The sequence below is a fragment of the Nanorana parkeri genome, unplaced genomic scaffold, assembly GCF_000935625.1.
Source record: "Nanorana parkeri isolate BGI_ZX_2015 unplaced genomic scaffold, ASM93562v1 scaffold2330, whole genome shotgun sequence".
NCBI lineage: Eukaryota > Metazoa > Chordata > Amphibia > Anura > Dicroglossidae > Nanorana > Nanorana parkeri.
Window position 1 is genome coordinate 83868 of NW_017308598.1, and position 15636 is coordinate 99503.

A 15636-nucleotide genomic window follows, 5' to 3' on the forward strand; every position below is an offset into this window, starting at 1 on the left:
CAATATCAAGAGGACATCATTACAGCCCTGATTTACCAGGAAGGCCCTGCTGCTGAAAGTTTTCAGTCTGATGCAGTCAGCAGGCTGCACGATAGACACTTCTCCGATAAAATTCCTTCCACCCCAAAAAAAATGTCGTGTGTGTAGCAAAAACCGAATAAGGAGGGATTCATGTTACCATTGTCCATACTGTCCATCAAAACCTGGCCTCTGCATCAAAGACTACTTCCGCCTCTACCATACCTCACTACAATATTAGTGTAGGTATGGTGAAGATTTTTATGTGCTTGACTAGATGCACGATCTCCTGTGTACCGACTTCCACATTTCTGCCTGCTGCCCTAATACTTTGACTGCATACCGACCACGTCGCTGCATGCTTCCTAGACTGATCCGTACATGTTTACCAACTACATCTCTGTCTGCCACCTGGATTGATCCTTTGCCTGCATACTCACAAACCTCTGCCTGCCGCCTGAACTGATCTCAGCCTGCTTACTGACCATGTCTCTGCCTGCCGCCTGAACTGATCTCAGCCTGCTTACTGACCACGTCTCTGCCTGCCGCCTGAACTGACCACGTCTCTGCCTGCCGCCTGAACTTACCTCAGCCTGCTTACTGACCATGTCTCTGCCTGCCGCCTGAACTGGTCTCTGCCTGCCGCCTGAACTGATCTCTGCCTGCTTGTTGACCACATCTCTGCCTCCCGCCGGAACTGACCTCGTCTCTGCCTGCGCCTGAACTGACCTCAGCCTGTTTACTGACCACGTCTCTGCCTGCCGCCGGAACTGACCTCAGCCTGCTTCCTGACCACGTCTCTGCCTGCCGCCGGAACTGACCTCAGCCTGCTTCCTGACCACGTCTCTGCCTGCCGCCGGAACTGACCTCAGCCTGCTTACTGACCACGTCTCTGCCTGCCGCCTGAACTGACCACAGCCTGCTTACTGACCACGTCTCTGCCTGCCGCCGGAACTGACCTTAGCCTGCTTACTGACCACGTCTCAGCCTGCCGCCTGAACTGACCTCAGCCTGCTTACTGACCATGTCTCTGCCTGCCGCCTGAACTGACCTCAGCCTGTTTCCTGACCACGTCTCTGCCTGCTGCCTGAACTGACCTCAGCCTGCTTACTGACCACGTATCTGCCTGCCGCCTGAACTGACCTCAGCCTGCTCTATGACCACGTCTCCGCCTGCCGCCTGAACTGACCTCAGCCTGCTTACTGACCACGTCTGCCTGCCGCCTGAACTGACCTCAGCCTGCTTACTGACCACGTCTCTGCCTGCCGCCTGGACCGACCCATTGCCCACATACTGACTACGTCTCTGCCTGCCACCTGAACTGACCTAGGGCTGTTTGTCGACCACATTTCTTCCTGCGACCTGTAGGGACCCATCTGCATGTCCAACTGATTATGTTCCAGCCAAAACACCAGTCTCAGTTATCCTATGAAGACAGCTGCACTTCTGGAATCACAGGTACTAATTTGTTTACATCTTGTCCAGCTTCCTGTACTTGCTGGCCACTGAACATAGCATTGTTTTTAATTCCTGGGGTTAGCCAAGTACCACAATGGCTGCTTGGGTTGGGGGAATGAGGTCATACCATTCCCCCAAAGTACTCCATACCAAATACCATGGAGCACTTTGAAAGCCTCATTGTGCTCCATGGTATATACACTCCCAGGCTGTGAAAAAGTCTCACCGGTGTGGTATCCCCATACTCGGGAGGATTAGCAGGATGTGTTTTGGTGTGCAATTCTGAGTATGCACATGCTGTGTGTTAGTAATAGCTTATTCATTTGCAAATTTGGGTAAAAATTTTTTTTTTAAATGTTCCAAAAACATGTGGCAAAAAAATGAAATCTTCATCGCACTCACCATGCCACTTATTAAATACCTTGGGGTGTCTACTTTCCAAAATGGGGTCATTTTGTGGGTGTTTCCTTTGTCCTGGCACTATAGGGCCTCCAAAAATGTAACAGGCAGCCAGGGAATCAATGATTAATTTATGCCCCATGAAAGCCTCATGGTGCTCTTTGGATGTTTGGCCCCTCTATGCGGCTAGCTGTAAAAAAGTCTCACATGTGTGGTATTCTCCATACTCGGGAGGAGTAACAGAATGTGTTTTGGGATGTAATTCTGAGTATGCCCATACTGTGTATAAGAAATATCTTATTAACTGACAACTTTGTGTACAAAAAATACATTTACATTTTCTTTCTTCATTTTTAAAAAACATGTGGCAAAAAATGAAATCTTCAAAACACTCATCATGCCACTTATTAAATACCTTGGGGTGTCTACTTTCCAAAATGGGGTCATTTTGTGGGTGTTTCCTTTGTCCTTGCACTACAGGGCCTCCAAAAATGTAACAGGCAGCCAGTGAATCAGATGATTGATTTATGTCCCTTGAAAGCCTCATGGTGCTCCTTGGATGTTTGGCCCCTCTATGTGGCTAGGCTGTAAAAAAATTTCACATGTGTGGTATCTCCCTAATTGGAAGGAGTAGCAGAATGTGTTTTAGGATATAAATATAGCTATGCCTGTGCTTTGTATAGGAAATAGCTTACTGACAACTTTTGTGTTTAAGAACTTAATTTTTTTTTATTTTCTAAAAACTTGTGCAAAAAATTGACATCTTTAAAACACCCACAATGCATCTTATCAAATACCTTGGGGTGTCTACTTTCCAAAATGGGGTCATTTTTGGGTGCTTCTACTGTTGTGGTATTTTAGGGCCTCAAGAAATGTGATAGGCAGTCAGGGCAGCGGGGTTGTTACATTTCAAATATTTATGCCATTGTTTTGTAGACTGTATAACTGTAACACATTCTAATTTACACTTATTTGGATTTTTGTTACCAAAGAAATGTAGCATAATACATTTTGGCCTAAATGTTATAAAGAAAGATTATTTGCACTGTTTCATTAACATAATATAAGGAAAACCCTGTTTTTTTTTCAAAATTTTCAGTATTGTTTCCCTAATATAGTAAAAAATAAAAATCCCAGTGGTGATTAAATACCACCAAAAGAAAGCTCCATCTGTCCCAAAAAAATGGTATAAAATTAATTTCAGTACAGTGTTGCATGACGGAATAAATGTCAAAGTACCGCAGCGCTGAATACTGAAAAATGGCCTGGCCAGGAAGGGGGTCTAAACACCTGGTCTTCAAGGGGGTAATGGGTAAAGTGATGTAATGTAGGATTACTTTTGCAGCTCTGTAAAAAAAAACGGGCATCTATGCTGCTTATGTAAGAATTTGCTTTTGTAGGATTCTCTCAATTGTAATTTTAAAAAATTAGGTTTTCCTGGATCTCACACACACACACACACACACACACACACAAACTAACTGATATTTACCCAACCACTAAAATTGGCACATTTTGCTTATGTCTAGCAGTCACCAATACAGATCCACATGGCTCGGTCCAAGTTCCAGTAACTATCCCCCTCCTTCTTATTCCCTACACTCAACCTACAATCTCTAAGCACACATCTATACCACAATAAGTTTGCACGAGGCTGCTCAGTTTTTACAGTAGAACAAACATACGTCATACGTGGTTTGTTATTTTAACCCTTTCGCTGCAACCGATTTGAGGCTTACGGTGGAACACAACTGTTTCCAGCTGGCCAACTCAGTAATTCTCAGTAAGTCTTACGTCAGTGGCTTTCTCCCTTCAGCTATAAGCTTCTCCTCAGATCCCCGCTGCTCTTCCCTGACTGTATGGGCTGAGGCAGCTGGGATCCGAGTAGAAATGGTCGGCAGGGGGAGGGAGGCAGAGGTAGCCGCTGATCAGGATGGCCGAGCGGCAGGAGAGAGAGCAGCGAGGAAAAGATGACAGTGACTGTGTGCGCTGCTGAGCAGAGGATCGGTAAATATATGTGATATTTACCGATCTTCTGTGTGCAGATCATACCAGTGTTTGTAAACATGTTGTGCTTTATATCACTTCCTGTTCATTCATGAGTTTCTGAATGGGTAGTAGTACTCACTACAGTGGCTTCTACCCATACATAACTGGAGGATAGTAAATATTTTACTATCACCAGTTTCTGAATAAATAGACTACTAATATTTCCCCGAAGTCCCCCCAACAGTAAACAGTACAATAAAAATAAACAACCACCCCTCCCCCACACACAGATAACATACACGTGCAACAGTGTGCCCCATATTGTGGTGTATGCCATGTACATGCGCTGCGGGCGCTGTTAGAACACATCGCAGTGCTTGATTTTTTTTTCTTTTTAAAACAACATTTAGCGGTGTGGCAAAGCGTTGTGACGCATTGCCACGTGCTGTGATGCGATAAAATGTATGCCTGTATCATTTTATCACAGTACACAAACGATTTTTAACGCAAGTCATTTTTTTTAAAAGAGTTATTTCATTTTTTTGCCATTTCGCAAAAAGGCGCAATTTAAAAATGTACAAATATTAGTTATTTATTAATTCAATACAATTTTATCTTTTAGATTTAGCCTGAAAAGTTTTTGTTTTTTTTGTGCACGGATACAGATTTTAGTCTGCTTTTATCAATTTGTGTATTTTTTTCGGTTTAATATAGATTTGACAAACATTTGCGCAATTATCGCAGGACCTACAAAATTAGTAGCACCAGCTTTTTAATCCATCGGGCCTGTGGTTTCAGGAAATATATGGTTTGGGGGTATTTTACAAATGCTAGCAACGCAGCGGTAGAAAATCAAAACAATGAAAAAAATTGCAAAAATGGTGTGGCCAGCTGAGGTTAAAAAAACGTTCGAGGGCTTGGCAGCGAAAGGGTTAAAGATATGGGTACAGGTCCACTTTAAGACACTAAAACCAAAGCTAAAAAAAGGATCTCTCTCCACCACTTAAAGTAACACTAAATTCAGGAGTTAAATCTTAAAATGCATTAAAGCACATTAACTATTAACTTAAATGTAGATTATTTGTGTATCACTTGGCTGTAGATTCTCAAATCATCTTTGAATTTGTGATAACACCGTCCTTCCTTCTAAAGGGTGACTACTTTTTGTTCCCCATGGTCCCTGTGTGTGTTGTAAAGTAGCCACCGCTCCAAGTTCGCTCCTGTGTTAGACTACAATTTCATTTTTAGTTTACCAATTTATATAGAGATTGTAGTCCATCACAGAAGCAAGAATGGAGCAGTGGGTACTTTTTACAACACATATACCCCTAATTACAATTATTACATTTATATAATTACGATATTACAACTATATACCCCTAATGTGTCAACATTGTTCCGATATACTTTGTTAGTTGTTTCAACTAAAGTTTCTAATGACTGTTGTAACCTATATATTTTTTAGGTACTGAAAAATACCTAATAAAAATAAATAATTAAAACTGAAAAAAATAAAACTGTCCTTGTATAATCCAACACACACCAACAGTAGGGTTGCACCAATACCGTTTTTTCCGTATCGAGTAACAATATTTTTTTTCCGTACCTACCGCTACCGAAAGCGGAAGTCCCATTGTGGAAACTGGGCAGTGTGTAATGTTTCGCCGCACGGCTTCCTGATTAGGTGACGAGGAGGCATGGAGCGGACTTTCTGGCCAATCAGGAAGCCGGGGGACCGGTAATGACTTGCCAGCCGGCTTCCCGATCCCAGAAGTTCCGGCATCGGGATAAGCAACGGGAGAATTTGGGCAAGTACGAGTATTCGCCCAAATACTTGGTATCGGCACCAGTGCATCCCTAATCAACAGTCTCGGGGGAAGGTTCAGAACTGTAAGCCAATTATTTTTGCTTCAATACCACTTGCTCTGTAGACTATAATAAAGGAACTATAATTCATCTCTCAGATATTAGTCCTCTGCCATAACATTGCTTAACTATTGGGTAAAGCAAGTCACTTTACCTTTGTTGAATGTCTTCAATGATTCCAGGCTAAACTACATGCCTTTACACAATGTTCTTTTCTAAGACTAGTAGCAGTTAAGGTTCTCTCAAAAGCAGCCCAAAGTAATAAAAAAGACATTTATACTTTAGCGTTTTCCCCCCCCTACTGATAGCCAGGTTAAGCTAGCTCCTCTAGGAGCTAAGGAGAAGGGTTAAAACTGTGTCACCAATCTGCACTGGCTGGAGGCAGACTATGAATTGGGGGTCTGACAGACAGGCTAAATAGTTAATATGCATGCAGTAATGCAACAGTGTGGATCTGGCCTTAGTGCAGTTACACATACTGGGTTTATAACCCCTCCCCAAGACCAGTGAGACCCAGACATAACTGGAACATGCAACATTAAAAACATACCGCTTTCTGTTGTTCTTTGAATTCTGACCAAAGCTTTTCCAGTTCAGGAGGAACTGCAGTTCCACAAAGCTCCAAAGCCTTGATTATATCACCTGCATAGCGAGCCTGATCTTCTGTGATGAATGTAAATGCATAGCCCTGGAAAACAATGACAGTAGTTACACATTCACTGTAAAGAAACAATTTATAAAACATACTGACATTTTTGATAAGTTAAAACCTGGAATGTTTCAGCCAATAACCAATTTTAACTTTTAGGTTTATTAAATTGGACCGGAGTTTGTTTGTTCTTTGTCCCAGCGGGGAGTAGAGAAAGTGTGACAGACGAATGAGCGCTGCGGGAGGAGAGCGCTGTGAGCGGCCCGGCGTCTCTCCTCCCACACAGCTCAGCCTCCTATCACAGTCCGGCAGGGCGGTGTGGGGGCGGAAACAGCCAGCTCTGCCACGTAGGCTGAGCTCTCCTCCCTGCTCCGCTCACTCAACCTCCTGTGACAGCGTCTCAGAGAGGAGAGCAAGTGCAAACACTCAGCGATCGCTGAGTGTTTGCACATAATTGAGGACATAGCATGTTGACTATATCCTCAATTATGAATGAATGGGAAGTGATCTACATCACCTCCTGTTCATTCATAGTTGTGGTTATAGTAAACACAATTTCCTCATGTTATCAATGAACAGGAACACTCAGAGGATTCCTGTTCATTGATAACAGGGGCAGCAGAAAAAGAGAGTGAGGACTTTGTGTCCTCAATCTCTTTTTCTATTTTAAAAAGGGAAATATCAGGGGTTTAGACCATTAATATTTCCCCGAAGCCCCTAAAAGTAAAGTAAAAAATAAAAATATTTAATAAATGAATAAAAATATATATAAAAAATTAAAAAGTTTATAAAAAAAATAACAATTTTTTTAAAAAAAAATTTGAAAAAATTTAAATAAAAAACATTTTCGGTTTTGGCCTGACAATTTTTTTTATTTTTCGGTTTCTGCAATTTCCATTTTGGTGCACCTCTAGTCAAAAGGATATTGGATGAATGATTTATGGATACTTGAATAAAAGCCAAACCAATATCATCCCATCTCTGATGGCTGTGGCAGTATCATGATTTGGGTCTACTTTGCTGCCATGAATTCTGAATTGTACAACCAAATTTTGAAGAAAAATGTCAGGAGTATTTGTCCGTGAACAAGAAAAAGTCACGCAGCAAGACCATTACCCTTTACACAATTTAATTTTAAAATATATAGGAATCAGACTCAACCCAGCAATTTTACTAAACTCAGTGTGGGGATGAGGAATTGAAATGAAAGGAATTTAAGCTGAAAAAGCTGCATGCAGTTTGCAAAAAAATTGCTCTAATATTAGTCTGTATCTGTACTATAATCAGCGGTTCTGGATGTGCAGAATGGACACGGGGAATAGGGCAATCATTTGAATGACTCCGCCTACAACCGTGGAATGAACCCCTTATGTTTTGCAAGGGAGACTTGCAAATACTTAGGTAGAGGGCTTTTTTTTAAACTTCTTTTAGCCCAACTCACACTAACCTGTCTAGTTGTTCTGTTTTTCTATAAGCCCTACTCTATAAAAGCCATGGTTTCTGTACACTGCACTGATGATGGCCAACTAGCCTGAAATAACTGTATGCAGTTTGGAATTAATGGGTGTATGTTAGGCTGTACTGTATCTGTACTATAAGCAAGGAGAAATAAGGAATAGCATGGTTCTGCCTATCCTTATATAATGAACCCCTTACTGTGTTTAAGACTATTTTCAAATGTGACTGAAATTGTACCTTTAACACCATTAGACATGCTTTGGAGGGCTACAACCGTGGCAGACACTCAGTCCCTTTCAATCAGTCATGCTACCATCACTCCCAAAGAATGCAACTTCATGTGAGGTATGTTTGAAATGAAAAAAACATTGCCAGCGCTGATTGAGAATGTGACTTAGTGTATGGCCTGCACTACAAATGCTTTAGATGTGTTACATTTATATTTCCTGACCTTATTGCCAGCTCGTCCTGTACGTCCCGCTCTGTGTACATAATCCTCATAATGATTTGGGCATGAATAGTTAATCACTAAGATTAATTGTTTCACATCCAGTCCTCGAGCTGCCACAGATGTGGCTACCAGTAGCTTGCATACACCATTTTTAAAGTCATTGATTATGCTGTCACGGTCATATTGATCAATTCCTGAAAGATGAGGCAAAAGATAATCGTTAAAACAAAGAGAATCAAATGTGTTCACAAATGCAGTCACACAGGTATAATAGTGTACAGCAATGCTAGAAATATGGGAGCTACCACTGGTGCCTTGTTTTTGACAGTGAAGAATCCAGGCCAAAGAATGGATCCAATAAAATTTGAACTTTTAATCACGTGCTTGTAATACCAAGACCAAACATATATCTAAAGAGAGCATGGAGTCATGAGGGCCTGTAGATCCTGGGAGAAATGGATCTGTGTGGATTTCTGGCTCTCCATTTATTGTACTGTGAGAACTCAAGTTTTATGTGAGTATATTTTAATAAAAAGTTTTTATCCTCTGGCAACTGAGTGCACTATGATGTGTCTTTTAACCTTTGCATGAGTTGATTGAGAGCACAGGTGACCCGATTGAAGAAATTAAGAAACCAGAAGCAGCTCTACCCTCATCTCCAATCCCGCTGCTTGAACCGTGGTGCCTGGTAAAGATTCCGCTGGAACCTTCACTGAATAGGTAAAAAACCGGCACTCCCAAGGGGATCCGTCCATCCAATACTTTATTTGCAAAAATGCATAAAAGCAGAAAACACACTTAAATGTTTCAGCCCCCAAAACTGGGCCTTAGCCGTAGCCAATTGAAAGCCTGATTGAAGGAGCGGTCAGTGTTTGGAGGCATAATCCCAGCTAGCCAAAAGGCAAAGAGGGACCTGCTGTTGTTAGACCTTCTTTTAGGGGGTCTAACTATAAGGTGAGCAGCGTTTTAAGAGTGGGGATCACTAGGAGGTGGTAAAGGAAGTTTAGGGCAGAAAAGCGGTGGTGGAAGATGCCCTTGTGAATGATGGTGGAATGCAGTTCAACCTCTTATCGTTGAACTGCACAGGATAGCATAAAAATTTGGGACACAGACTCACAAAATTAATTTTTAGACATTTATTATGATGTTGATTGATCACAATAAAGATTGATACAGTATATGGAAGGGAAAAAAAAGTGTTGATTTACCATTTATAACGTTCACATATTTTTCACAATTTTGATAATAGTGTTGATTCATTATTTACATTTCAAATTTGTAAATATTGGGAGGAAAGAATTTGACAGTGTGGCTTTCATATAACTTTAATAAAATTTGTATCTAATGACAATTTGGTTTTTTATTGTTTAAATATAGGGTAGCGTAGGGTAGGAAAAAGGTGAAAATCCCTCAAGGTTTTGTCCCATTGGGGAGAATTCACTTCATTTCCTGTCCTGTAGACACAACAGGGAGTGGAAAGGAAATAGTTCCAAAGATATGGAAATGACCTCCTAGAAAGTTAACAGAACTGGTGTGCCTGAGGTCTCTAGGACAAATTTAGAGAAAACCTCCCTAAAAAAAAAAGGGGAGGGAGGGGTTGTTGTATTCACCGTAAAATCCTTTGATGAAGTCCACTGAGGGACACAGGAAGTATTTAAAACATGCCTTTTTGTAGCAAAGTAGTTCTGAGAACAAGATCAGTAGAAGGGACCTGTGTTTTTATCAATGGACTCCAAGAAAAATATTTTATGGCAAGTTCAAAAATCTAACTTTCTTTCTCGTCCATTGAGAAACATAGGAAGTCTTAAAGCCCATTTCCACCTTTGTAAGTGATTTGTAGTTTTTGTGGTAATGTAGAGGTGCAGGGGCGATGTCTGTGTGTGCATTGTCAGGAGTCACGGTGCTGTTTTTCATACTTTTTTTAATGGACTTTTTCACAGGCCAGAGCCCTAGAAATTAAAAATTCCCTCCAGAGGATCTTCAATCCATCTCTACTGAGGGTTGGATTGTCATCTGTAAACTGCAGTCAGCTGATTCCTCTCTGCTCTGCTGACCCCTCCCCCCTCCTCATGAACCAGCACACACTCAGCTCTGAGGAGACTAAGAGAGCAGAGAGAACTCATCCCTATGAGTCATCACATCTCCTCATAGCTCTGTGTGTGAGGAAGATTTTCTGCACTTGCTGTGTCTTTAGACTTTCTCTGTCACTGCGTTCGGTGTCTCTCTCTCTCAGATCTTGAAAAAACCTGTATCCCATCGCACTCCTGACCGGATGGAAGCCCAGGTAAAACAGGGAGGGTGCGGCAGTGACAGCAGATGTCTCCACAAAACACAAGTCCAAACAGGAAGTCACTCGCACTCCAATGCCAAGTCAATCTTGTTTATTGACTAGAAATAGTGTAGAATTTACAGCAACGTTTTAGAACCAGCACGGTTCCTTCTTCAAGCAAACGAAGAAGGAACAGTGCTGGTTCTGAAACGTTGCTGTAAAATGCTACAGTATTTCTAGTCAATAAACAAGATTGACTTGGCATTGCATTGGAGAGCGAGTGACTTCCTGTTTGGACTTATCTCTCTCAAATCTCTCCATCTCCAGGGCCAGGCCAGGTTCCTCCATGTGCCCCCCTCTTACTAATTACTGTTATATAGAGGGGAATTATCTGTTCTGTTTTTAATTTATCAAAACTGGAGCAGGTGGAATCTGGAGCAGTTGCCAGCTTCTCTTTTCAGTTCGTTCAGTTAAGATTTGAAAATGAAACAGAGGCCGATTGGTTACCATGCACCAGATTTTGACCAATTCCCTTCATTGTGCAGGGTCTGCAGAAATGGGCAAGGTCTGCAGAAATTTGCAGGGCGTGTCACCAGGGCTGTGCGTGGTGTATCAGCGCATCCCTAATTGAAGATTTTTGTCCGGGGCACTGATGCATATTGTAGTTTCCATCTTATATTTGGATTGCTTTTGTATATTTAACATTCACCTGTTATTGTGGCACATTTGATTGATAAATACCTGGTGGATTACTTTGAATGATTTAGTTGAACGGGGGGGGGGAGATATCACCAATATGCACATCGGTGTAAATCACATTATATACATATTGTCCACTGGACATGGCAGAGTGACCGGGAGATATATATATGTTTTTTTTACCTGTAACTACAGTTGGAGGGTTGTTGCGATTGCTAAAGAAATCTGTTATATTTTGTTCCGAGTGATTACTGGAGACAAAATATAACCGATTCCTTTAGCAATCACTTACAATACTCCAACTGTAGTCACAGGTTAAAAAAATACATCTCCTTGTCACTCTGCACTGCTCAAGGGGGTGGTACCATTATGATTAATGAATGCACGAGGGAAGCAAAGCACTGTGGGAAAATGGGTTTTTCCACGGCCTACATTGTAGTTTCCACTGTACACAGCAGTCTGGCGGCCATTTCAAAACAGCGGTGTAAAGACTGAGAGGACAACTAAAAAAAAAAGTAAGTTTATAGGATCTGCATATGCCGGCATCATCTACACACCGTGTACATTGCTGGCATATGTTTTTTAAATTCCCCGCAAAGGTGGAAATGGGCTTTAAACCTTTAGGAAGTTCAAAAGCAGTCTATGGGGCAATACAACAAACGCTATTAGGCTCAATAAGTTTAAAAAAAACAAAAAACTGGGGACTGCCTTCAGCTCAAGGAGTCAACTGAAGGACTGTACAAGCGAAGCTGGCATCACAGGCGGCCTGAACATCCGCCTGGTAGAACTTAAAAAGTGAAAACAGAAGATCAGATGGCAGCCTTGAAAATCTGGAAAAATCTGCTTGGTGCTGAAACCAAAAAGCCCCCACAGATCTAGTAGAGTGCATCTTGACAGGTAAGGGTGGAACTCGATCCTTCAGACCAGTGGTAGGCAAGCTCTGGTCCTCCAGCTGTTGTGTAATTAAAAAAAACCATCATGTATCTAGCTCACAAAGTCATGCTTGTGGCTGCCAGTCTTGCAATGCCTAATGGGATTTGTAGTTGCACCACAGCTGGAGGTCCTGAGTTTGCATACCCCTGCTTTAGACCATAAACTTTTTTTTAAATCAGATGGTTTTTATTCATTTTTGCATAGTTACAAATACAGAAAGCATAAACAAAAATTAACGAAAATAGAGAAGAAACAATAATAGAAATGATTACAGAGCATAGTTCGACAAGAACATACCACTAGCCAATTGAAAGGCACAATGAATATCAGCTACTGTGAGAGCTTCACAGAAATACTGCATACATAGCGCATAAGGAATATCTAACACTCCCCAATGTATCCAGGGGTTCTCACATACAAAATATAAAAAAAGAAAACAAACCGCAGATAACAGTAGTATGTAGGTGTGTGAGCCATCTACTCAGAAATGTCATGACCACAGTATATCAACCATCTATCCCATAGGGTGTGAAACTGGATCAAAGTGACCGTTTGTTGAAAAGTGATGCGTTCGTAGGCAACTATCCTGTCAAGTTCCACGAGCCATAGATTAGCAGCGCTGAATACTGAAAAATGGCCTGGATGGGAAGGGGGTTTAACACCGCGGATGTCAACTGGTTAAAGTAGGTGGGAAGAGGAGATCCATTTACGGACCACCAACCTGGTTGCAGTAAATAGGGCACGTTTAAGGGCCAAAACTGTGTGATAAGCGAGGTCGGTATCGTCAAGAATGCACACCAATGGTGAATTGGGTAAAATGGATGCAAATACAAGGTTAAGAGTATTGATAATCTTATCCCAGTACCGGACAAGCTTAGGGCATCTCCAGAGTAGGTGTATCAGAGAACCATGTTGGAAGCCACATTTGGGTCAGTTGGAGTCAGCCCTAAGCGGAACAAAAATTCAGGCGTGTGATATATTCTATGAATAATAAAGCTGGGGGATCCCGATGACTACTAACAGGGGAGGACCAGTAGTATCGGTAATTGGTATCGGCAAGTACCTGCGGGAAAGTACTTGTATTTGTACTTGATCTTAAAAAAGTGGCATCGGGACATCCCTAGACAAAAGTTTGGGGTCAGAATAGCTAGCCCTCGTTTCATACAACGAAGCATAGAAGTCACAGAAGATATTGGACACCATTCTCTGGCTCGAGTGGGTAACCCCCGCAGAGTCAGAGAAGGCCCCGATGTAGCTCGAAGGCTGCTGAGCCCTAGCTATCTGAGCCTGAAGTTTGCCTGCCGCATCCTCCGCCACGCAAAAGACCCGCTTGGTGAAAAACAAATATTTTGGGATTGATCCTCCAGTAGGGTATTGAGAGAGCCCTGTGCTGCCAACCCGTCATTCTAAGCATGTGCAGTGGGAGCGATCACATATGCCCGGTAACAATCAGCCACTCGCTGACGGGCCTGCGACAATTCCCATCTAGTCTTAGACTTGATGGAACTAAAATTTTTAAGGAAGATACCCCTAAGATAAGCTTTCAATGTATCCCAGACCACACCCACAGGTGTGGAGGGAGTGTTCACAGACAGGAAAAATCGAACGTCACTCTCCAATGCTGGGTGGTCCTTAAATAAGGTCAACCAAAATGGGTGTAAGCGCCAAGGAAGTGTGGACCAACGTATGCCCAGGTGTATTTGAACGGATAACATGGAGTGATCCGAGAGACATCTTGGGTGGATTTCAACTAAGTTGACATACGGAATCATTTCAGATGTGCCCATGGCAAGATCTATCTGTGAGAGGGAGTTATGGGGCTTAGAATGGCAGGTGTATTGCAAATCCGTGGGATAGGTCAAGTGCCACAAATCCACAAGCCCCTGTGCCGTACAGAGCTTGCTGAGAGGAGTAACGGGTGCATGGTCCATAGCTAAATTGTGGGGGAATCTATCCATAGAGGCATTCAAAACACCATTAAAGTCCCCCACCACTAGAACAGGAATCGGCAGTTTATCCGCCAAGCGAGCTAAGTCTTTAAGCACAGCATTGGAGAATGGCGGTGGGATATAAATAGATGCAATAAGACAGGTTAACTCTAAAATGCGACAGTGAAGAAATACATAGCGTCCCGCTTCATCTACCTTTATCTGTGTATAGGAGAATGGCAAATTTTTATGAATGAGAATTGAGACTCCTCTAGTGTAAGAAGAGTAGCAGGAGTGATACAGTTTGGCAAAAGCGTCTGCTCAGGGCACCAGAGGTGTCCCTAGTCAGATGTGTCTCCTGTTGACAGATAAGAGAGGGGTTAACACAAAGAATACAATCAAGGACAGAGCGCCTCTTCGCAACATCTCCCAGACCCCTCACATTCCAGGAGACAAGTGTCAGACATAGGCAATGCATGACATATGAGACTAACATTAGGAATGTATAACAAGACCCGTCCACGAAGGTCTCACGAGAATGTGGCTAGACACAGTAGAACATGTTGATAGAGCGTCAAGAACACTAAAAACAAAACAAAAAAAGGAAAAAAACATTTGGAAAAAAGCTATTCAGTAGAACTTGAACAGTAAACAACAATGGTAACACCGTCCACGCAGGGAAACCTTTGGGGAAAGGTGGCAACAGTCCATGTCACTATGGGCATCCCAAAACAAAAAAACAATAGGGACGCCTTCCAGTGCGACAGTGCCAAAAACACAGAGGGGGGTGAGTTCTTCTCATATTTGCAACTGAGTTGGGTGGTATACGGTAGAGAAGAGGAAAAACACACTCCGGGAGCAAAGCTGAGTACTCAGGTGTTTCTCCATCAGCAATCACTTGAAGCCTCGCAGGGTAGATCATGGAGTATGACAGGCGAAGATGCTGGAGACGCTTCTTAACATTCAGGAATTTTGAACCTCTTGGGAGAAGTCAGGAAACAGCATGACCCTAGAGCCGGCCAGAGAGATTTCCCCCAGGTTGCACGCCTTTCGTATTATGCGTTCCTTGTCACGATAATTGAGAAGCCGGATCAGTAAAGGCCTAGGAGGATTTCCAGGTGGTAAAGAGAGGGAACTCTATGAGCTCTCTATGAGTGGGGACAGGTATGTCTTCCCAAAGACCTCACACATTCAACAAAATCAGTAGCATTGTCCCCTTCAGTACGCTCTGGTATGCCGACCACACGGACGTTATTGCGGCGCCGCCGGTTTTCAACATCATCCATTTTCAGGGTATGTGCAGAAATATCGTGCAATGCTGTTTTGACGTCAGCCAGCAATGGGTACGTAGAGTCTTCCAGGCCATTAACCCTGCCTTCCAGAGCAGACGTGCGGTCCCGCATCTTCTGCAGATCATGGCGCATAAAGGAGATATCTGCTCTCATCCCCTGCACCTGATCTGTGAGAGAGGTCAGCGCGGAGTTACAGAGCTGCACAGCCGAAAAGGCATCTGAAATGG

At 42.6% G+C, this 15636-nt stretch overlaps 1 protein-coding gene across 2 annotated transcripts in view; it reads right to left on the minus strand.

Moving 5' to 3' along the window:
* Positions 1 to 15636, minus strand: part of DDX46 (DEAD-box helicase 46) — a 121275-nt gene that overhangs the window by 46214 nt on the left and 59425 nt on the right. For both annotated transcript variants that reach the window (XM_018573315.1, XM_018573316.1), the window contains 2 exons: positions 8289 to 8482; positions 6281 to 6418 (listed from right to left, as the gene is read on the minus strand). In XM_018573315.1, the coding sequence (XP_018428817.1) occupies positions 6281 to 6418; positions 8289 to 8482 (332 nt within the window). The remainder of the gene's footprint in view (positions 1 to 6280; positions 6419 to 8288; positions 8483 to 15636) is intronic.